The 24,647-nt window shown below is 37.3% G+C and overlaps 1 protein-coding gene across 5 annotated transcripts in view; it reads left to right on the top strand.

Annotated features, from left to right (window-relative positions):
* The window catches only part of GDAP2 (ganglioside induced differentiation associated protein 2), a 69,209-nt gene extending 44,837 nt beyond the window's left edge, over positions 1 to 24,372 (top strand). For 4 of the 5 annotated variants that reach the window (XM_007977385.3, XM_007977386.3, XM_007977387.3 and 1 more), the window contains exons 11-14: positions 451 to 590; positions 2,491 to 2,545; positions 6,215 to 6,358; positions 14,022 to 24,372. In XM_007977385.3, the coding sequence (XP_007975576.1) occupies positions 451 to 590; positions 2,491 to 2,545; positions 6,215 to 6,358; positions 14,022 to 14,069 (387 nt within the window). In that variant the 3' untranslated portion in view covers positions 14,070 to 24,372. Of the gene's footprint in view, positions 1 to 450; positions 591 to 2,490; positions 2,546 to 6,214; positions 7,246 to 14,021 lie in introns of those variants that run through there. The other variant, XM_073008449.1, reaches the window with a different exon arrangement.
* Positions 24,373 to 24,647: the final 275 nt, after the last annotated feature.

Below are 24,647 nucleotides of genomic sequence, written 5' to 3' on the forward strand. Positions count from 1 at the left end.
CATGAGTCTATTTCTGAGTACAGACTGCAAAGACTGATTGAATTCAAGCAGAAACTTCAAAAATTATTAAAAGTATAGAATTCTACTTCTAATGATTTTGATATCGTTTTCCTAGAGAGGGAAAACCTGATCGTTGATCCAAGAACTTTTTCCAGTATATGAAGAATTGTTTTAGAGGATAGAGACTGATTGTTCTGCTCTATCACTTAGAACAAGACAGAAAGGAATTGTACTGTAGCACTTATGAGAATTATTAAACACTGGGATGATTCACTTTCCTGGAGATCTTTTTAAAGAGAATGGATACTTATCACTCTGAGTTATCCATCTGTAATGACTAGGGCAAAGAGTAGGTTAATTTTCTGTTTTGTTTTGTTTTGTTCTTGGCCTCTGTGAAATAGACTACTGTTCAAAATGATCTTCACCTTTATTCCCCCTTTTTTATTTTAGGCTCTCTTATACTTCATTCATGTGATGGACCACATTGCTGTGAAGGAGTATGTATTAGTGTATTTTCACACACTGACCAGCGAATACAATCATCTGGACTCTGACTTCCTGAAGAAACTCTACGATGTTGTTGATGTCAAGTTAGTTATTTTTGCAAATTATGAAGGGGAAATAGTTTCTTTCTTTTCTAATATTAAGCAGTGGCAAACATTGCTTTGTATTCTGTGAAAGGATATTTCATGTAAGAAAGACTTTTATCACACATAAATTAGATATTTCAATCATAGGAGACCCTCCCTAACTGAAACTTATTTTGCATTAAAGTAAATTCATATGTAAACTTTTTACATTACCAATCTTTGTGTATAAAATAACAAAAATACTACCTTCTATTTATATGATGTATTATACTTATCAAAATACATTTATAAACATTATTTACTTTGATCCTTTAACCCAGGAGTTGGTTAGGAGAGATATTATCTGTATTTGAAAAATGGAAGATATTGACATTCTGCAAGGTGAAGTATGTGCCCAAAGTCTCACAACAGTAAATGCAGAATTTGGACTTGAACCCAGGTTACTGACTTGGAGCTAGAAAATTATTTTCATTAAAGCATATTTCCCTTGAAATGATAATGGAAATTTTTTTTTTTTTTTTGAGACGGAGTGTCACTGTGTCGCCCAGGCTGCAGTGCAGTGGCTGGATCTCAGCTCACTGCAAGCTCCGCCCCCCGGGTTTACGCCATTCTCCTGCCTCAGCCTCCCGAGTAGCTGGGACTACAGTCGCCCGCCACCTCGCCCGGCTAGTTTTTTGTATTTTTTTAGTAGAGACGGGATTTCACCTTGTTAGCCAGGATGGTCTCCATCTCCTGACCTCGTGGTCCACCTGTCTCGGCCTCCCAAAGTGCTGGGATTACAGGCTTGAGCCACCGCGCCCGGCCAATAATGGAAATTTTAACCAGAAAATATATGACACCCCACTGTAGCAAAGATGAAATGTAGTGTTTTACATTTTTTCTTATTAACATTTTTTTCTGAATGAAAAGTGGCACTCAACCCTCCTGTTAGCTGTTTTGTTATTTGTAGCATCACGATGTCTGTGTGGATTGCATCGAGAAGCCCATTTTACAGTTAGGGTACAAAGAAGGCAAGTTACTGTAAATTCCAGCTATCCTACTTCTCCCATTAAATCTCATCTTATTTAGGAATATTAAAGCTTTCATTACCCAATAGACACCTTTTTAGCTTTCTCTGAATGTGGGTTGTATATATGAAAGGAAGCTTCACTCCACTGTAGTTCTGCTTCTACCACTAACCAGTTCTTTAATGTGGAACAGGCCTCAGCTGTGAAATAGTTTGTACTATTTCTCTGAAGTCCTTTCCAATTAACCTCACATGACCCGATGTTGATTATTGAACTGTTGAAAAAAGTCTCAGGCACACATAGAGAGGCCAGATGGAATCGTGGATAGGAGTATGATTCTGGAGCGGTATTGCCTGGCTCTGCCACTTGATGGCTGGGTGACTTTGGGAGGGCTAAAATACCCGCAGTAATAGTACTGTGCTCATATAATTGTTAGGAGAATTTAAGTAGGCCTCTATAATTTCTGGGACACAGCAGATTCTGCTAGTTGTTGTGATATGACCATTGAAACTTTTAGTTTACATTTTTGCTCTAATTTTAAGTGATTTAGCTGCTGTTTAACTCTGATCCCAGAGATTCTAGCATCATATTAAAAAATGACACACAATAAATTTGTCAAATACAAATGTGCTTAACTTTATCCTACCTATAGGTGGCTCTAGCTCAGCTGACAGAAGCACTTAATATCTCCTATAAAACAGATACTTTAAAAAATGAAATGTTCTCTGGTTTGTTTTTGACTCTCACCTAAAATTCAATCTGTAAATTATAACTGCCTTTATTTTTCTCTGATTATGTTTATATACCTAGGCAAGTAGTTAATAGTCTATGATAGTAGTTGGTTTTAGGCATGAACTTATACTAATTTTTTTGTCATTTTATTTTTGGATCAGGTACAAGAGGAATTTGAAGGCTGTTTATTTTGTTCATCCCACATTTCGTTCAAAGGTACAGTATTTTTCTCTTTGTCTAAATCTAGAATTTATGTGTCCTACCTGCCCAGAGTACTAAGATAATAGCTCAGCAACTTAATTGTTGCTGTCACCATTGTGACTGCTAATTTCCTGGTTTCTAAGTGACCTTGAGTTGTGGTCCTGATGTTTTGGTTGTATGTGACTCCAACGCCTTTGTGGGCAACCCTTATAAGCCATTAGCCCATCAGTCCCTGCCTCTTTTGTTGCTCTTTGTTCATCTGGGCCTTGTTTATGCTGTTGTTACAGAATACACTTACCTCCTCTGCCCATGGCTACCACCTGCTTGACCTTCAGGTCTCAGCTCTACTTCCTATAGAAATCCTTCCCTGACCAATCCTGCAGCTAGTAGCTGTTCTTGCATTGTAACCCCTTTAGATTCTGTAGTCTTATATCATTGTTATGTTTTTATTTTAGTTGCATGTTTAATTTTCTTCCTTGTACATGAGCCAGCAAGATTCATGAGGGCTAGAATATAGCAGTCTTGCTCACAATTATATTCCCACTACCTAAGCCTACATCTTGACTTCATCAAGACATCTAGTCTCTTGGTCTTTTTAATCTTTCTGAAAATATCATCTTGCCTTTATTTTCTTCTCTGTCAAGCTAAAAACTGACATTTCATCACTTCATCCACTCTTGTCAGTCACCCAAAATTAACCTAGGACCTCTTACCCTTTCATCGTACCTGACCATCAAAACCTAAACTTGAAATAATCAATTGTACTGCTTTCTTCACGCATAGAAGTCATCAGTAAGGAGCTCTTTATCTTTACCTTCCCACTCCAAACCTACTTGCTAACTGTTCTTATCATTGCCCCCTTTTTCTCTGTCACAAAAATGTGTTCCATCTTAATGAACACATTTCATTAATGTCCTTCTTAATGAAAGGCAGCCCCTCTCCCTGTGCTGTGGATCCCGTAGTAATGACATTAGCTTAAGTTTTCTGAGCACTTGCTATCTGCCCATTCCTCCTGTGAATTATCTTGCCTAAGCTTTGCAGTATACCTGTGAAATAATTAGCAGTAGTTGTCCCACTATACTGGTAAGGAAATTGATGCTTAGAGAGATTAAGGAACCAAGATAACCAACAGTTAGTAGCAAAGGCTAGATTTGAATCTAGGCATTTTTTCCCAGACTGTAAACTACAGAGTATATTTCCATTTCCTTAGAAAACTCTCTTCAACGGTTAGCATCTTTCTCCTCTCCCGCTTTGCTGGATCCAAATTATCAACTTTTAAAAATGCTAAGATCTATTTTTCTCTCCTCTACTTTACAACCAAAATTGTTTAGTATAATCTTTGTTCTATGCTCACCATCTCCATTTCTCATGTACCTTTTAAATTACTCCAGTGTGGTTATCCTGCTGCTGTGCCAGCTGAAGCTTTTCACACCAAAATCATTCATAATTTCTGGGTCACTAAATCTAATAGACACTTTTCTCTCTCTCCGTTACCTGCATTCCCTACAGCCTTAAGCACAGTTGATCACTTCTTCCTTGACACACTTTGTCTTGGCTTCTTTGAAATTTACCTTGCCTGGTTTCTCTCCTACTTCTAGCTGCTGCTTCTCAGTCTCATTTGTTGGCCTCTCTTTCTCTTCTCATCTCTTTTTAGAGACGGTCTCACTCTGTCACCCACACTGGAGTGCAGTGGTATGATTATAGCTCTCTGTAACCTAGAACTCCCGGCGTCAAGGGATCCTCCCACATTGGCCTCCGGAGTAGCTAGGACTGCAGACATGCACCATCATGCCTGGCTAATTTTTTTTATTTTGTATTTTTATAGAGATGGGGTCTTGCTGTGTTGCCAAGGCTGGGCTCACACTTTTGGCCTCAAGTAATCCTCCCACCTTGGCCTCCCAAAGTGCTGGGATTATGGGCATGAGCCACTGCCCCTGGCTTCCTGCTTGCATCCTTTGAGTGTTAGTGTTTCCATGTTTCTCCACCCTCATCTTTAATTCTATACCTTTTTTATCCCCATTTCTTCAGTGACCCTCCAAAATATATGCAATCTTCAAATATATATCTGGGGAGGCAATAAAGCGTAATGTTTATAACTATGGTTTCAAGATTCAGATGACCTGGGTTCTAATCCCAGCTCTACCAGTTACCAATTTGTCATCTCAGGCAAGTAGTATAATTTCTCTATGCTTTAATTTTATCCCCTATAAAATGAGAATAATAATAGCGCCTATCTTTTAGGGTTACTGAAAGATGAAATGAGTTAATACATGTAAAATACTTAAAACATTACCTGACATATAATAAGTGCTCAGTAAATGTAAGCTATCATCATCATTTTCATTATTATCATCATCATCATCATCATTATCGTTCTTAGGCTTTGACCTTGGTATTGAACTACTGATTAGATATCTCTACTTAGGTATCTTATAGGACCCTGAGGTCCAACATTTTTAAACAGAACTCCTCATGTATTCCTCTTCCACCTATTCCCGAACTGCTGTTTGTGTTCTCCGTGTTAGTAAACGGGACTACCGCCTACCCAAGTGCCTAAGCCAGAAACCAGAGAGCCTTTCTGGAGCACTTTCTCTACCTCATCTCCTAGCACGTTGCATCAGTTCTGTGTGTTTACAATTGCTCAAATTTATGTCTGTGTCTTTATTCCCACTGCCTCTACATTAGTTCATCCCACTGTCAGCTTTTACTTGAAATGACACAGCAGCCTCCTGATTAATTTTCATGTTGTCCTGCCTCCAATATTGCACTGCTCCAAGGGCCTTCAGGCATGCCTTGTGAACAATTTTCTGATAATGTTGTTATAAGAAGCCTGTACTATTTACTATAATGGTCCTTTTCAAAAAAGTTTGCTATTTCCTACATACATTACCTTCTTCTGTAAGTAAAATGGGGATAGCAACAGTATCATACCTGCCTCATAGGACTATTGTATAGTATGTTGATAAACATGGACTGATTTGTGATTGCCAATTTAGATAAACAATAATTTTTAAGTTCAAGCCATTACTGGTTTATGTCAGTATTGTTTGGTATCAAGAATTTTTTATCCTTTTTTGGGGAACCGACAAATTTTGCATACTAGCTTTTAGAGAGGGATTGCATGTTGTCAGGTGAAATGAACAAAGATGACATCACATCTACAAGTGATTCACTTTGATGGACTTCAAGAAAGAAACTCATGCCAAGCATCAGCTGAAAATATATAAGTCCCAAATATTGGCACAAATTTTCTTTTCAGTCTCATTTGAAAAATTCACAGTGTGAGATTTGGAGATAATTAACCATTTTCAGAAGACTGGAACACCAATTATTCTACCAAATAATGCAACGGTTTTGACTACAACCCACAGTAAGAAGCATGTAGTACAGCACTAACACACTGCACGCATGGGAACTTATATACATGTAATGGAAACAAAAGCTTCATGAAACAAAGCTCATTCTTCTTATAGTCTCTAGTCAGTGTTATCCTTGTTTCTTCTTTTTAATATTATTAATAATCAACTAAACTGATGATTGCACAACTCAAATTGCACTTTAAAAAACACTAGTTATTTTAAGATTTTGAAATATAGTTTTTATCTACTATAAATTTTCCAAATTGTGTTTATGTTTCTAACTATGGCAACTAGCTTAAATTATTTTTTCTCTTCTATTAATCAGGTGTCAACATGGTTTTTTACCACCTTTTCTGTCTCAGGACTGAAGGACAAAATCCACCATGTGGACAGCCTCCACCAGCTGTTTTCTGCCATATCACCAGAACAGATCGACTTTCCTCCTTTTGTCCTTGAATATGATGCCAGGGTAAGAAGTACCAGAAGTTCTCCCTCACCTGGTATGGTATATTAACTGTTCTGTAGAGCAGGACTTATGAGCACAACATCCTGTCATTACCAGATATTAATGTAAATTAGTGAATCTTAGTAAACTTGGTAATATCATTTAACATCCTTTCCCTATGATAACGTTAGGAAAAGGGTTTGTCCCAAGAGAGACATTTTCCCCATATAAACATTTCGGTGGGAGATCTCTCCGCTGTGAATTCGGAACCAATTTCATTTGTATTGTAAGTTTTCTACTATATTTAAAACAGATACCTCTACCTAATTTTCTTAAGATTGAATGGCTTTCCATCCACACAGAGCCAGAAGAATTTATTGGTGATCACTTTTAGAATTAATTGTAAATCATGTAGCCTATCTCAGTAGTTTTTACCCTGCCAAAAGTTTCATTTTTCTAAAAGTTTGTATAATGTTTTTAAGAGCATCATCTGATAATGTTATTATTTATAGATGCGTTTATGGATCTGTTACATAAGCACTAGTCAAAGGACTATTCGTGAATTTCATCAGTTTATTCTATTGTGTTTATTCATGGTTTCACCTTAGTAATTTTTGGAAAAAAAAAAAGTAACACACTTGGCCAAAAGCTCATCAAGCTCATTGTTTAACTGTTGTTGATTGCATATCTTTATTCATGAACCAGGGGATATATTTGAAAGTTATATTCAGTTTGAAATAAATTATTCTTCCCTAATTATTGTGCAATGTGTATACAGCAAAATAAAAATACTGCAACACAATTTCTCTCTAACATTTTTCTAACTTTAGCTATAATTTTTTTTCCCTTATGTGCAGAGTAAAGTGTATAATGTGATCTAATGGCTAATAAAATTTCATGTTTGACTGTTATACAGAGAGGATTTGTAATTGGAGCAGCTGGATCATAGATACAAAAATTGTTGAATACAGGGAAGAGAAAAGAGTACATTAGTTTGTATTTACTGCAGATTGCTGGAGTAGAAAATGATCTTAGTATTTTTCCTTTGAACTCTACATCACTCATCTTAATGCTTAAAAAAATGGATAGCAGAAAATGTGAAAGACACTAAGAAACATTTTTATACTTAAAATTTCAAATGATAATTCATAGCTAGTATCTGGATTTATCATTTATTTTCTGGGATAGAAACATACAAGTTGGGTGTTGATTAGAAAACCTAAAGGACTGTATTTTAAGCCAAAGCATTTTCTATATACTTACGGGCCTATAAAGCAGGCTTTCATTAAGTATTAAATAGAGCTCCACCACACTCAAGCTTGGTTTTGTTTTTTGTTTTGTTTGGTTGTGTATTTTAGCTGTTATATTTTTATATAAATACAAGCATAATAATGTAATTAATCAAAATTAAGTAGACTACCTTACAATCTAACACTTGGCTCATTGGATTGCTCTCTGTACCTATGCTAGAGCTTTCTAAAATTGAGATGTTAGATCAAAGAGAGGCATAAAAATGGGGAAGAAACAAAAGACGGTTTCTTAGTCCATTTCTTTGTTGCTATAAGGGAATACCTGAGGCTAAGTATAAAAGACAGTTTTATTTGGTTCATGGTTCTGCAGGCTATATGAGAAGAAGGGCACCAGCATCTCCTTCTGGTGAGGGACTCAGGCTGCTTCCACTCATAGCAGAAGTGTAAGGGGAGCCAGTGTGCACAGAGATCACATGGTGGGAAGGGAAACAAGAGAGAGGGAAGGGAGGTGTCAGGCTCTTTTTAACAACCAGCTTTCACAGGAACTAATAGAGCAAGGACTTACTTATTACCACAAGGTCAGCACCAAGCCATTTATGAGAGATCCACCCCACACCATGACTCAGACACCTGGCATTAGACCCCACCTCCAACACTGGGGATCAAATTTTAACATGAGGTTTAGAGGGTCAAATATCCAAAATGTAGCATTTCGCCCCTAGCCACCCAAACCTCATGTTCTTCACACATGCAAAATATAATCATTCCATCCCAGCAGTCCCCAATAGTCTTAACTTGTTCCAGCACCAACTCAGAAATCCAGTCTCATCTGAGACTCAAGGCAAGTTCCTCACAGCTATAAATCTGTAAAATCAAAATCAAGTTATTTGCTTCCAAGATATAATGATTGTACAGGCATTGAGTAAACATTCCCATTCCAGAAGGGTGGAATAAGAGGAAAAGGCCAAAAGAAAGGGGTAACTGGCCCCTTGTAAGTCCAAAACCTATCAGGGCAGACATTAAATCTTAAATCTCCAAAATAATCTCCTATGGCTTCATGTTCTGCATACCAGGCACACTGGTACAAAGGGTGGGCTCCCAAGGCCTTGGACACCCCTACCCCCATGGCTTTGCCAGTTGCCACCCACATGTCTTGCTCTCACAGGTTGAAGCTGAATGCCAGAGGTTTTTCCAGGATGATTCTAGGGTCTGGACATGAGCAACACAACCCCACAGCTCCACTAGGCAGTGCACCAGTGAGGACTACCTGGAGGTGCTCCACCACTGGAGCAGACTTCTGCCTGAGAACCCAGGCTTTCTGATATAGCCTCTGAAATCTAGTTACAAGCTGCCAAGCCTCCACCACTCTTGCATGCTGCATGCAGACTTAACACCACGTGGAAGCCACCAAAGCTTACAGCTTGCACCCTCCAGAGCTGTTGCCCGAGCAGTACCTGGGATCCTTTGAGCCATCGCTGGAACCAGAAGGGGCTGGGATGCAGAGAGCAGCATCCTGAAGTGTTAAAGCCTTGTCCCTCCCAAACCATTCTGTCTTCCTAGTCCTCTGGGCCTGTGATGTGAGGAGCTACCTCAAAGATTTATCCTTGCTAATCTCTCTAGCAAGTCGTTGCTCCACAGCATCCTTAGATTCCTCTCTTGAAAATGTTCTTTCCTTCTCTACCACATGCCTAGGCTGAGAGTTTCTAAAATTTTATGTTCTGCATCCTTTTTTTTTTTTTTTTTTTGAGATGGAGTCTCGCTCTGTCACCCAGGCTTGAGTGCAGTGGCTAGATCTCAGCTCACTGCAAGCTCCACCTCCTGGGTTTACGCCATTCCCCTGCCTCAGCCTCCCAAGTAGCTGGGACTACAGGCACCCGCCACCTCGCCCAGCTAGTTTTTTTTTTGTATTTTTTAGTAGAGATGGGGTTTCACTGTGTTAGCCAGGATGGTCTTGATCTCCTGACCTCATGATCCGCCCGTCTCGGCCTCCCAAAGTGCTGGGATTACAGGCCTTGAGCCACCACGCCCGGCCTTCTGCATCCTTTTAATTATAAATTTCAACTTTATGTCATTTCTTTGCTCTCATATCTGATTATAAGCTGTTAAAAGCAGCCACACCACTTCTTGAATGCTTTACTGCTTAGAAGTTTCTTCCACCAGATACCATAGGGTACCAGTATTGTTTGTCCTTCCATAAAACTCTAGGGGATGGACACAGTGCGGCCAAGTTCTTTGCTAGGGTGTAACAAGGATGACCTTTGCTCTAATTCTTAAGTTCCCCATTTCCATCTGAGACCTTACCAGCGTGGCCTTTACTGACTGTATTTCTATCAGCATTTTGGTCACAACTTAACCAATCTCTAAGAAGTTTCAAACTTTCCCTGAATCTTTCTGTCGTCTTCTGATCCTTGCAAACTCTTTCAGCCTCTGCCCATTACCCGGTTCCAAAGCTGCTTCCATATTTTCAGGTCTCTTTATAGCAACACCCCATCCCTCAGTACCAATTTTCTGTTTTCATCCATTTTTATGTTGCCATAAAGGAATACCTGAGGCTGGGTAATTTATAAAGAAAAGAGGTTTATTTGGCTCACATTTCTGCAGGCTGTACAAGAAGCATGACACCAGCATCTACTTCAGGTGAGGGACTCAGGCTGCTTCCACTCATGGTCGAAGGGTAAGGGGAGCTGGTGGGTATAGAGATCACATGGCAAAAGAGAAAGCAAGAGAGAGAAGGAAGGGGCATGCCAGTCCCTTTTTAACAACAAGCTTTCACAGGAACTAACAGAGTGAGAACTTACTACCACAAGGACAGCACCAAGACATTTATGAGGGATCTGCCCCATGACCCAAACACCTCCCACTAGGCCCTGCCTCCCGCATGGGGATCACATTTCAACATGAGGTTTGGAAGGTCAGATATTCAAACTATAGCAGAAGATATCAGGAGATGATGTGGATGGGGCAGGCAGAGAGCACATCACTGAATACAGTAACTTTACATATTAGTGCTGCAGGTCTTTGGCTTTGTAGTCCGTGAAGAGTGTTCTGCAAGGGGGAATTGCCATTGCATTGCTGTTTAGACAATGACTATAGAAACAGTATAGAGAATGACTACAGGGGGAAGGGTAAGTCCATGGTGGAAAAGATGAGATCTATTAGTAAAGCCTGGAGGAGAAACGAGACTATATTGTTAGGGCAGTGATAGTGATAATGGCAGAGATTTGAAGATTTTAGAGAGATTTAGAAATAGACATTTTAGGAAATAAAATTCACAGCATTTGGTGACTGAGTAGCCGCTAAGGATGAAGCAGAAAGTAAGTTTCTGCTTTGGGAGACTTGGTGGATGGTGTTGCTACCACCACAGAGAAGCAATTTGGAGGAAAAAGATTGAAAGATTAGGGGGGCGGGACAGGTACTGTGTTCAGTTTGTGACATAATAGGTTTGAGGTGCCCCGTCAGACATTGAAATGGAGATACCAGTAGGTAGCTGCATGTTACTTTGTAAGGAAACGTTTTCCTTTGTTAGGAAAAATTAAAAGTATGATCAGAGAAAAGAAATGAGTATAGAGTTGGTTAATTTCATTATCATGTTCAAATTGTGCCTTGCATATAGAAGGTTCTTTATTTGGTTAAGGAGTGAAGTGATTAGTATCTGTGTAAAAAAAAAAAAATAGAAACCCATTTCAGTGGGCTTCTATGTTTCTGGGATTTCTGTGACTTGGAATAGCAACATAAATTTTATAGGATTAAAAGGGACCTTTGAAGGCAATCAGAAGCTATTGTTTAATCTATGTAGGTAACAGTGATACTGAGACCATTTCAGAAAGAGAGTTAGTTGGCATTCTTAAAAAAACACACAGCAGAGAATATACAGTTTTTCCTGGCAACAATTCTTTAAATTTCTATGATTGTTTCCAGAAATAGAAAAAATATTTGATTGCTCAGCAGTCTCTTGCCCAGTGTGAAATTAATAATGGAAATTCTATTTCATGGCATTAAGTATTGAACTTGGGGTAATAGAATAGAATAGAGAACTCTTAAAGACAGTGAACTTTTCAGATGAAACTCAGAATAGATTCATCTCTTCAGGGCATGTTTCTGTAAGTGTAGCTTCCGTGCATATTTAAGATAAAGGATTTGGTTAATGAAACATTTTTATAGGGATTTCTTTTTTATATAAAATTATTTTTTTTTAGTTTTTTAAGTTCTGAGGTACATGTGTAGGATGTGCAGGTTTGTTACATAGGTAAACATGTGCCATGGTGGTTTGCTGTGCCTATCAACCTTATCACTCAGGCATGTCACCTGGATATTAAGCCCAGCAGCATTAGCTTGTTTCCCTAATTCTCTCCCCCTCCCCCCACCCCAACAGGCCCCAGTAAGTGTTCCACTCCCTGTGTCCATGTGTTCTCATTGTTCAGCTCCTACTTACAAGTGAGAACATGTGGTGTTTGGGTTTCTGTTCCTGCATTAGTTTGCTGAGAATAATGGCTTCCAGCTTCAACTATGTCTCTGCAAAGGACATGATCTCATTCCTTTTTATGGCTGCATAGTATTCCATGACGTATATGTACCACATTTTCTTTATCTGGTTTATCATTGATGGGCATTTGGGTTGATTCCATGTCTTTGCTATTGGGAATAGTACTGCAGTAAACATACACATGCATGTATCTTTATAATAGGATGATTTATATTCCTTTGAGTATATACCCAGTAATGGGATTGCTGGGTGAAATGATATTTCTGGTTCTAAATCTTTGAGGAATCACCACACTGTCCTCCACAATGGTTGAACTAATTTACATTCCCACCAACAGTGTAAAAGTGTTCCTATTTCTCCACAGCCTCACCAGCATTTGTTGTTTCTTGACTTTTTAGTAATCGCCATTCTGACTGGCATAAGATGGTATCTCATTGTGGTTTTGATTTGCATTTCTCTGATGATCAGTGATGTTGAGCTGTTTTTTTTAAATGTTCGTTGCCACATATATGTCTTTTTTTGAGAAGTTTCTGTTCATATCTTTTGCCCACTTTTTAATGGGGTTGTTTTTTTTCTTATAAATTTACATAAGTTCCTTGTAGATTCTGGATATTAGCCCTTTGTCAGATAGATAGATTGCAGAAATTTTCTCCCATTCTGTAGGTTGTCTGTTCACTCTGATGATAATTTTGTTTGCTGTGCAGAAGCTCTTTAGTTTAGTTAGATCCGATTTTTCAATTTTAAAAAAGGTTTTGTTAAAGTTTTTCAAGTTTTTAGAAATGTAGCCTATCCTAGGATTTGTTTCTACCTATTTTTTTTTTTAATTTTGTTTAATACATGGTTAGGTTTATAATCGGAAGGTAAGTTTTCCTAGATGTCTTGTTATCCTGGTTATGGCCCAAGATCAAGTCTTCCTCCAAAGCATTTGTGCTGAAGAATGGCAGAGTACCTGATTTATTTAGTCTCAAACAATTTCACTGCCTACTATGTTCAAGACCTGGTAGGTTTAATGCTCTATAATAGCTATAATGTAAATGTACCATGAAGAAATGCTATTTCCTTCTACTTACTCTTCATTTCAAGCTATTGTCTTATACTAGCGCTAAGCATTATCTGTTTGTGATTTGCTGAAAAACAAATTATTTGTCAAAGAAATACTTTCCTTAAAAATGAGAAACCAGTCTTAAGTCTCATAAATCTAATTGAGGATCCTTCTATCATGAACCTGTCTTGATTTTTATTGAGATTAGCCAAAATAAGGGCCAAAAAATCCCCCCTTACACTAATTTGTTGCCCTTACGTTGACATTAAAGGTTTGGCATTTAATTCTCCATCTTGATCTTGAACTAAATTTCCTGAGAACTGTAATGGTTACAAGCCTTGCCACTCAAGCATGTCGTGAAGACTCACTTCTGCCAAAATAGTTATAGCTATTAAACTCCTCTGTGATAGCTTCTTTGTTTTCATAACTCTAAATTAAGATTTGGCACACAGTAAGACAACACAGTCTAACAAAAAAGAATCTGGATGTTAGATTCAAATAGATTTGAATTTACATTCAGGCTGTGCTGGTTACTAACTAGGTAACTTTAGGTAAATTATGCAATCTGTGTGATCCTCACTTTCCTCTTCTGTAAAGTGAGGATGTTACCTACTTCATGGCATTACGTGAAGATTTAAAGGGATGACTAAAAGCGCCTATAAATTGTCTGGCATATAAAATATTCAATAAGTGGTATTATTCTTAAAAAATATTATGATTCTATTGCCTTTGCCTACCTTATACTCTGAGTGATACTAGTTGAACTACCTAATGGGTGAGGGCCTGCTTAGTGCCAGACATGTGCTAGACGTTTTATATCACTACCTCAATGACTGTAAATCCCTTTTTTTCACACTTCCAGTTAAATTGGTTCTGTTACTTAAATGTTCTTGTGCTTTTTTCTTTCCACAGGAAAACGGGCCTTACTATACATCATATCCCCCATCACCAGATTTGTGACCTGCCATCTTTCAGTGCTTCTTGGTTCCCAGGATGCCACTTCCTCCACGAATAGCTACCTGTTGAAGTGATACTCATTTTTGCTGTACAGATCCAGAGAGCCTTTTGTCCCCACCTCTCTGGTATTTTTTTATTGACTGTATATTTTCGGGCACATAAGCAATCTAAAAATGGTAGGCCATTATGAACTGCACACATTTTAAATTTGTATATTTATATCAAATGGAAATGTTCATTTTTAGATTGTTAATAGAAATTGGGGAGCAACTTTTGAGTATCTTTAGTTTCCTGAAGGACACCGAATTCTCCATTAGATAAACCACCAAGACTGTTCACGTCATCTCTCTAACATTGCACGCTTCCTTTGTGTACTTAAGTGATTCTCGAAATACACAGAACCAATGTATGCTAACCAGATGCATTGTTTGCTTCAGATCCATGGTGTTAATACCATGTACATTTTATAAAGATAATTTGGCTATGTTGAAAGAGAATTATCTGGGACCAAGAATGTGGAAATGTATCTGACAAAAACATCAAAATCATTAGCAAAATATAGGACTTAGAATGTTAATGCACAAGTTAAGACTAAAGTTTAAGGACTAAGGTTCCTTGGATTATATGATTTGTTAAGATTGCCACAGTTCTGATCTCAACAGTGTGGGGAAACAAGAAGACTGTATCCTCAGCCTTTTTTCTATAATCATGGATGATTTGGTCTTATTCACAAGGACTGCACATATTAGTACTCTTAAGAACATCTTCCAAGACTCCAGCAGTGAGCATTTAGAGAGTGTGTTGTCTTCCAGAGTCATGATTGATTTTGTTTAGCTATCAGGTCTACTACCTCTAAGGACATTTCATAGCAGCATCTTTTGAGTTGCCTGCATCAGTGTGGAGGAAGTGTGTCACAGTGAATAAATCCAGGGAGCTGATAATTGGCAAAAGACCACTTTTACCACTCAGGCTCTATTTGTGCCTTAGCTTGCTTATGAGTAAGAATTATAATTATGCTGCCTACCTCACAGAGGTATCATGAAGATAGCATTTAGAAAGGGCTTTGTTGTGGTGGGGTATCTTCAGTTAGTTTTTAAATGGGAATAAATATATATGAGGGAATGCTACACAGCACTCCTCTTGTCCCTGATACCATTTGAGTGATTTTTCTTTTTGTGGGGCAAGACCTGTTAGTCTAAAATTCCAACCCTGATGACCTCCTTCCTCTTTTGTCCAGAATCTCTTCCGGCCTGCTTATCCCCCATGCTATACTTCAATGAGAGGCATCTGTTGGCCATTTTATACATTTCTTCTTGAATTATTCCCATCTGGGTAGCTTTGTACTTTTTTTGATACCTGCAGCCACCTCCCGAAGGCCCCATCTTCCTCAACCTATCACATAAATTGGCAGTTCAGAGAAAAAAAAAAAAAAAAAAACAGAACCTTTCTGTTCTATCATGTGCTCCAGATCAGTACTTCCGAGAGTCCCATTCTTTTCTGCCCAAACTAATTCTTCGTTGGAGATCAAAGAAACATATTCTCTTCATTTATGATAGAGAAATCTCCCTGTAGTTGCATTAAATTCATCCTGTATTTTCCCATATAAACAGGAAGGGACTTTACATTTTTTAGATAAAGGTTCTTATCTTTTGCATGTATTGAAAACATTTTCTTTGTGTCAGACTTCAAAATTACTTGATCCTTATATATACATCTATGTTAAGGTCCTCTCTTATGTCCCCTAGGTCATCGCATCCAGGCAGCCAGTCAAATGTCAGATGTTAAGCTTTCTCTCAAATAGTACTTTTTTTTAACCCCTTGGGCCCTGTGCCTTAAAAGTCTGAAACTTTAACTTCATCTTCTACAGTCAATTGTGAGGTCATATTTGAGGTATCTTCTTCACAAGGAGCAGCTATGAAAGTCTGCCAACTTTTCCTTATTAAAGGGGAACTTGGCTACCTCAAGAATCTGGCCCAAACCATTTTCTGTATAGATAATAGAGTCCATAAGCTACTTTGCCAATTTGAAAGGAAGCAAATTTATATATATAATTTCTTACAGGCAGTAGTAATTTTGAAAGGATGTTCCTTTGCTATATTCATACCAGTATATTAATGTTTAGTAACACAAGCAGGATTCTACATATGCTGAGATTTTAGTACAATTGATGTCCTAGGGTTTAAAGGTGGTACAGAACTATATACATATCAACTGTGTTTTATGATTCAATGATGTCTAAAGAAAGATAAGGACCACTTTTCTCACTGAAACTAAATTTGATGCTTTTACAGATGTCTATAGTGTTATAGAATGAAGTTGCTTCAAAGTATCAAATCCTAGAGGAGAAACATAGTGACCTTGACATTGAAATAATTAAGCAACATTTGGCATACCAGTCTGCCTTTATGAAAAGGTTTAGCCTGAATAATACATGCCATTTTCAAGGACATATTAGAAGATAAAGGGGAGAGTGGAGATGACCACCAGCGTCTGATGTTAACTCAAAGCATCGTCAAGTCTTTAATTTAATTAAACTTTGGTCATGCTAAATGCTAATTGAATTGTTGAAGACACAAATTATAAAATTTTTATTAATCATGCAAGGCCTAATATGATTTTTAAAACAAGTACACTTCTTGTTTCCACATGTATTTGGGTTCTTAATTCATCTATATCCAAGTTTCTTGATAGTGAAAATTACCTCTTAAAAAAAATTCAACCTTTATTAGACCCATGAGGGCAAATGGTACATATTTTAAAGATTTTTTTCCTTTGATATATATTATATATCATTGGTGGATGCTTTATATTTCTTTTTTCTTTTTCTTTTTTTTTTTTTTTTTTTTTTTTTTTGGAGACAGAGTCTTGCTCTGTCACCTAGGCTGGAGTGCAATGGTGTGATCTCAGCTCACTGCAGCCTCTGCCTCCCAGGTTTAAGCAGTTCTCCTGCCTCAGCCTCCCTAGTAGCTGGGACTACAGGTTTGTGTCACCATGCCTAGCTAATTTTTTGTATTTTTTTTTTTTCAGTAGAGATAGGGTTTCACCATGTTGGCCAGACTGGTCTCAAACTCCTGACCTCAAGTGATCCACCCACCTTGGCCTCCCAAAGTGTTGGGTTTACCAGTATGAGCCACCATGCCCGTCCTATATTTCCTTTTCCAAAGGAATACATCTACAGTATTTTGAGAATAATTAGCAGAGGATTTTTAGAGTATTTTTGGTAGGAAAAATAAATGTAGAGTTTTTATCAAATTTCTGAAATTGAAAAGAAAGTATCACTTCTTTCTAAAGAGGGATAAGTGTAGTCACTCCAGTAGAAAAATATGGCTTGCCTATTTTCTTCCTCTTTTCTGTTTACTTGGATGTTGTTTAATGATTTCAAACTGTAGGTTTAGTCTTGTCTTTATAACAGTTAATGGAGAAGTGATAAAATTAAGTATTCAGCATAAACTAAAGATCACTCTTTGTATTTCCTATGATACATTGACTGTATGTATGTATATAGAGTTTAAATTGCTTAATATATGAGCAGAAATGATTAGAATTTGAAGTACTTGATAGAGGAGAGTTATATGGTTCTAGTGGCAGTGGATTGATTGTATTAAGGACCAAAAGAACTACAAGATAATATAAAAACACCTTGAAAACTAGAGTGAGTTGGGTTGTTTTTTTTTTTTAAGGGCCTTACTATACCTTTTTTTTTGTTTGTTTGTCGCCCAGGCTGTAGTGCAATGGCATGATCTCAGCTCACTGTAATCTCTGTCTCCTGGGTTCAAGCGATTCTCTGTCTCAGCCTCCCCAGTAAGTGAGATTACAGGCATGCACCACCACACCCAGCTAATTTTTGTATTTTTAGTAGAGATGGGGTTTCACCATGTTGGCCAGGCTGCTCTCGAATTCATCTGCCCACCTCGGCCTCCCAAAGTGCGGGATTATAGGCATAAGCCACCGTGCCTGGCCAGGTTTCTGATTATAGTTTTCTTAAGTTGTAATCATCATAATTAACATGTGCTAGAGTGTTTTCACTGTGCTGGCACTAATACTTCTTGGCATATAATTAACTCTTGTTTTGCAATTGCCTGAGACCATGAAGAATGAAGGAGGGCTTTACCTTACCTTAGTCATTTTGAGTGAATACTGTAAACTAGGTGGCATAACAACATACATTCATTTCTCACAGTTGGAGGCTGAGAAACCCCAAGATCAAGGTGCCATCCAATGCAATTCCTGATGAAGGCCCTCTTCTGGTTTGTGGATGATCTGCTTCTTGCTATATTCTCACTTGGCAGAGAGAGAGAGAGACATCGTTACTTTCCTGTCTCTTCTTGTGAGGCCACTAATCCCATTCGTGAGGGCTCCACCCTCATGACATGATTAGCACCCAGAGGCCCCACCTCCATATGCCATCATTTTGTATGTTAGAGTTTCCACATATGAATTTGCAGGCGAGAGAGAACATAAGCATTGAGTTCATAACATACCTATAATCTAGGTCATATTATAAACCCAGAGATGATAAGGATTGCTTGGTAGGCCTAACCATATATACATATACATACATGCACACACACATATATACATAATCTGCCTTGCTTTACATTGTTTGAGTCTGACTTCTGTGGTCCATATGTAAAGAACATAGAGCAATCAATAAACTAGTTCAAGCTTTGAGTCTTACTGAACTAGTCCTTAAACAGATGGTATCAAGATCATTTTAGATATTAGTGACTCTCTTGTTTATTAGTTATTATTTTTTACACTTTCAAGAAGAGCATCTTTGAATCTTTTCAAGTACAGTATGCCTTAAATGTATAGGACCACTGAGTTCAGGAAGAAAAGCATAGGTATTCTCTAGGTGAATTACACTAACAAAATCACAACTGCAGAATGTGATCTGATACTTTTGTTAGACAGTAAAGCTAATACATTTTGTATACAGTCACCATTTTTTTGATAATGTGTTTGGTTAATGTAAGCACACAGTCATCACAGACTGAGACAGGACTTTGTTAGACCAGATCTTGTGAGCTAAATATTTAAGAGCTTAACATGTATAAATGATTTTAATTGCTGTTGGGTGAAGGAAACCTAAAAATGCTTAAATTGGCAGATCTTACAATTTGCTTACTGAAAATTCAGAAAGCTTTTATGAAAACTTTGCGTTTTAAACTTTTTTTCTCATTCTGGATTAGAAGTTAGATCCCTTTTAAAGAGGGTCTCACTTTAGACAAATATAGCCTATAAAGAACCAATAGTGAAATAATAGTGTTTATACTGAACCCCAGGATGAGACATTATTTTTTGACCATTTACCTCAGGTCTTTCTCTAATTACCAAAGTTAACCTGGAGAGTAGTTAAAAACTCAGTGAATGTTAGTCAGCATTCTTTGTGGAGACCTGGACTAGTGATTCCCAGACTTTCATGTGCATATAACAAATCAGCTGACTATATTATTAAATGGAGATTCCAATTCAGTAGTTGTGGAGTGGCCTCTGGGATTATCAGTTTCTAACAAGCTTTTAGGTGTTATCAATTTTCCTGGTCCCCAGACCATAGTTAGAGAAAAGGAGCGTAGATTGCATTTAGCTTGCAGATTTTCTCCTTCAAGGAAAGGAGACAGAACTATCATTGTAATTCCTCCTGTGGTCCAGGCACTCTAAAGTTCATCATCTCTTCTAATCCTCTTACAAATCCTGTGAGGTTGGTGATAATAGAAGTTACTTGCTGAAGATGACACCCACAAGTGGGACTGACCGTGTAGACCAGTTTTCTCAAACATGAATAATGTACTTCATTTTTTAATAAGGAAAAAAATCTCTTAGCTCAGTTTTTGCTTAATTTATATTTATTATAATGTTATCTAAATATATATAAACATAAAACTAGGAATAAATACTTTATGTTCATATGTCTTGCACAAGTATAAAACCAAAACAAGTTTATGGGTTAATACAAGCAAAACTATAAAACTAATAAAATTTAAAATAGTATTAAATAGTGATGTTTTGACAAAATGAAATCGTCACTTGTAATGTGATTATGGTACTGAGTGCTACAGTACAAGCTCTTTTCAGTTCAACAGGCATGTGCTGTGTGCTATGTGATGACCCAATTCACCCTGTTTTTTTTTTCTATTCAGACTGTTACTTTAATTTGTTCAGCACATAGTGATGTTATTTGGTCCTCATCTAGCCTGAATGCATCATTCCCCTATTAAAACAACCTCTGTTCTCCATAAACCTTCCACCACTAATGTAGAACTGGGCCTTAACAGGGAAGTCAATACAGATGCAAACCTAAGCACTGAAATGGTTCTGCCAGTATTTGGTTTTAATACAATTATCCAAGTAATTCAGAACATGAATATTATTTTAAAATGTTTCATCAACATGAATAATGCTTAATTCTCATAGTAAGTTCATGGGCACTTTCCTACACCCAACACATACATGCTCCACAAGGATTTCTCATGGACCCGTTTAAGGAGCAACAATTTAGTAGTCAGTAGCATTGGCTCTTTGGCTTCTGACACACTCAGACCTTGGGCCTGTTTCTCAACTTTTTCCGAACCCCAGTGTTTTCATGTATTCAACAGAGATAATACTAATTGAATAATTAGGAGGAACAAATGCAATAATGTACATAAAGCTTGCATAGTCATGTTTATAAATAGCCACCACTGCTTTGATTAGAAATAATAACAGCTAACAGTTGAGGATTTACTATGTGCCTTGAACGTTGCTAAGCTCTTTATATATATTACATATTGAGTGGTAGAATCAGGATTCAAATCCAGATCTGACTCCAAAGCTCATGCTTTTATAAAAAATAATTTAAATATAGAATATCAATGTAAATTGCTTATTTAGAAAGTTTTTGTCTTATATTTTCTCAAAAATATTTATTATCAAATTAGTGATTCTCTAGAGGGGTAAATAGCTAAATTTCCTTTTAAAAATTTTATGATGTGCTGATTTCAAATTGACATGAAGTATAGATTTCATTTAAAGGCAGTCATGCCAGATTGTGCTACAGTAAAGGAATATTTGGACCATTGGGCTCAACTTAGCATTATTATTCTCTTGCATATTTATGATCAGTAACTAATAACATGAGATTCTCCCTGAATTGCGATATAGCTTTTTTTGCAGAAGAAGCATTCCCCTCCATCAGTATTATTCTGATATTCCATGTCAGTTTTGTGAAATAGTGTGCAAACATCTTAATGTTCATATGTAAAACATCTTTCAAAACTTAGTTTCTAGTCAATTTTCTCTTAGTTTGCTAAGGTAAAGTCTGCAGTTCTGTAAAAATGGAGAAACATACTGTAGGCTGGATTTTTGTTTGTTTTGCTTCATCTCTGTTTGGGTAATGGGAGAAAGTACTAGGAGAGAGTTGCAAAAGGAACTACTCCAGTAATTATTTATTAATGAAGATGGTAGGTATCAAATTTAAAAATTTTCTCTACTTACTAAAACATAAATTTGCACAAATTATTAAAATAGTGAGAACATGAAATATGAGGCTGTTATTGAATTTCATTAATTAAGATTATTTTTAAAATGTGTCCCTTTATCCCATTCTAGATAACAACACAATAATAATAATCTGTGTTGTGGAAATTATTGATTCTTTTCCATTGCAGCCTCTTTTCTACATCTCCAGAGTCTTCAAGTTTAATGAATGAATTTCTCTCCATATGTGTGGGTTATCAAGATAGAACATATGTTTTCTGTAATACTTCATCACTGCCTCAACATGTAATACCATAAGAAAATTGCTTGGCCGGGCACAGTGACTCACACCTGTAATCGCAGCATTTTGGGAGGCCGAGGCAGGTGGATCACCTGAGGTCAGGAGTTTGAGACCAGCCTGGCCAACATGGTGAAACCCTGTCTCTACAAAAATTAGCCGGGCGTGGTGGTGCACGCCTGTAGTCCCAGCTACTCAGGAGGCTGAGGCAGGAAAATCGCTTGAACCTGGGAGGCAGAGGTTACAGTAGCCAAGATCATGCCACTGCACTCTAGCCTGAATGACAGAGTGAGAGACTGTCTCCAAACAAAAAAAGAAAAAATTGCTCTGGCATAGCATTTATAGATAGAGCCCAGTCTTCCTAATTTTCTTCATTTCAACAATGTTATTTGACTTGAATTGTAAACCTAGTTCAGTTAAGTTATGTTCCTCTTTCTCTTATTGAATACAAATAAGACATTTTTATATAACTCTTCCTTTACTAATTGAATGGGATGGCCTCTAGTCTTTTGTTTCTTTAAAATCCAAACTTATTGTTTATTAGTAGGTTTATAAAGCATTTGACTATTTCTTTATGTTTTCTAGTTTAGATGTGTCTGGTATTTACATTTTGAAATAATATAAATTATAAAATGTATTTTTTGAAACAGGTGGGTTATCGATTTTATTTCTAATAGTAAATTAGGTGTTAAAATGTATTATGAAAGGGGATACTGGTTCTCAGACAGTTAGGAATCACTGAAACCTCTAATTTTACAAATGAAGAAATGGAGGCTCTGGCAGTTTAAACCAAATTGGACTAATAGCCAAATCATGTAGATTCTAGGTAGTGTCAGGGTGACATTGCCACTGATAGCTTGAGCTGTTTAGTTGATATATACATTTGCACAGCTGTTAGATTTTAACATTCCCTCTTATGTCCTCTAAAGAAGAGGGTTTTAAAAATTCATTATTTATTTTTTGTTTACATGACACTTGCTTAGCCAAGTTCCAGGGGAGGACCAGAGTTCAGGAACTAGCAGCAGAGGTTAGCAATCATCATTCTGGGACTGTGAAAATATTTTGAGGTGGGCTTAATGTTAAGTTAAATTTAAACATTTGGGATTTTGTTTTTTTTTAACACAAATGTTCATTTACTGTCTCATCCCTTAAATAGAAATTCCTCCTTTCAGCAAAGTTAAACAGAAAAGCAGCATTTAGAAACACCTCTTGGGCAACCAAGTAACACTAAGAAAATTTTCATCTGAATATCATAAACTTACGCCACCTAGAAAACTGTGCAGACTTTGGCAGTGATACTATCAAGTGCCAAGAGTGTGCCAAGATAAGCTTCATAATAAAATTGTGGAGGCTCTCACAGGAGAAACTGAATTCTTACCTGTGAACTCATTTTTCTGACGTTAATTTGATAGCATGGAAATTCTAGCTTGTTCCTGCCTGAAATGGGCAAGATCACAATACAGAGAAACTCTATACTTCTTCCACTCATTCAGCAAATCATTACTAAGGATCTATATGTTGAAGTAATGCTAGCTGCTATAACAAACAATCTGAAAATGCATAATGACTTACCCACGATAGAAGTATGTTTTTCACATAGCCTAAACAGATGTTCCTGATGAGCAAGCAGCTCTTCTCCAAGTCCCGATTCAGAGACCTAAGTGTCTTCAATATTGGGGCCCCGCCAGCTTCAACATGTGGCTCCCAAAGGATTTGTGCTTTTCTACTTCAAGCTGGCAGATGGGAAAACAGCATGGAGGACCTGCCCACAAAGTTTTTATATGTCAGAACTGGAGGTGGCACATACCACTTCTGTTCAAATGCCATTATGTAGAACTCAGTCACTTGGCTACACTTAAGTGCAAGTTTAGGAGGCTAGGAAATGCAGTCTGTGGGCCCAGGAAGAAGAGAATAAGAGTTTTGTGCTCAGCTTTCTGCAGTAAACTTTTGGGCTGTCTGTTGGTGCTGGAAACATAAAATTATAAAAGAGATATTCCAGCTAAGTGGAAATAAATTGCAACATAGTGAAAGAAATGCCTCACTAGAGATATATCAAATGTCATTTCACAGAATAAGTCAAATGACTCATGATCACAGTTTTGCCTCAAAATCCCATGGCATAACTTGGGACACTGAACTGAAGCTCTTAGTTTCTTGAATCCCTATCACCATATGTGCACACACAGGCTAATAGCTTGTAAGTATCATGTGTTCCGTTTCAGGTAACTGCAGTAAAGTGAATATTGCAATAAAGCAAGTCACCAGAATTTTTTAATTTCCCAGTGCATATAAAAGTTATGTTTATACTGTAGCGTATTAAGTGTGCAATAGCATTATGTTTTTTACAAGCCAATGTACATACCTTAATTTAAAAATTCTTTGTTGTGAAAAAATGCTAACGATCATCTGAGCCTTCAGCGAGTTGTAATGTTTTTGCTGATGGAGGGTCCTGACTTGATGTCAGTGGCTGCTGACTGCTCAAGGTGGTGGCTACTAAAGGTTAGAGTGACTGTGACAATTTCTTAAAATAAAACAGCAATGAAGTTTTCCGCATCCATTGACTGTTCCTTTCACAAACGATTTCTCTGTAGCATGCAATGCTGTCCTATAGCATTTTACTCAGAGTAGAACTTCTTTCAAAATTGGAATCAGTCCTCTTAAACCCTGCCAGTGCTTTACCAACTAAGTTTGTGAAATTTTCTAAATCCTTGTTATCATTCCAGCAGTGTTCACAGCATCTTCAATATATTCCATCTCAAGAACTCATTTTGTTGGCTCATCCATAAAAAACATCTCCTTATGCATTAAAGTTTTCTCATGAGATTGCA

Source organism: Chlorocebus sabaeus, chromosome 20 (assembly GCF_047675955.1).
Source record: "Chlorocebus sabaeus isolate Y175 chromosome 20, mChlSab1.0.hap1, whole genome shotgun sequence".
Classification (NCBI taxonomy): domain Eukaryota; kingdom Metazoa; phylum Chordata; class Mammalia; order Primates; family Cercopithecidae; genus Chlorocebus; species Chlorocebus sabaeus.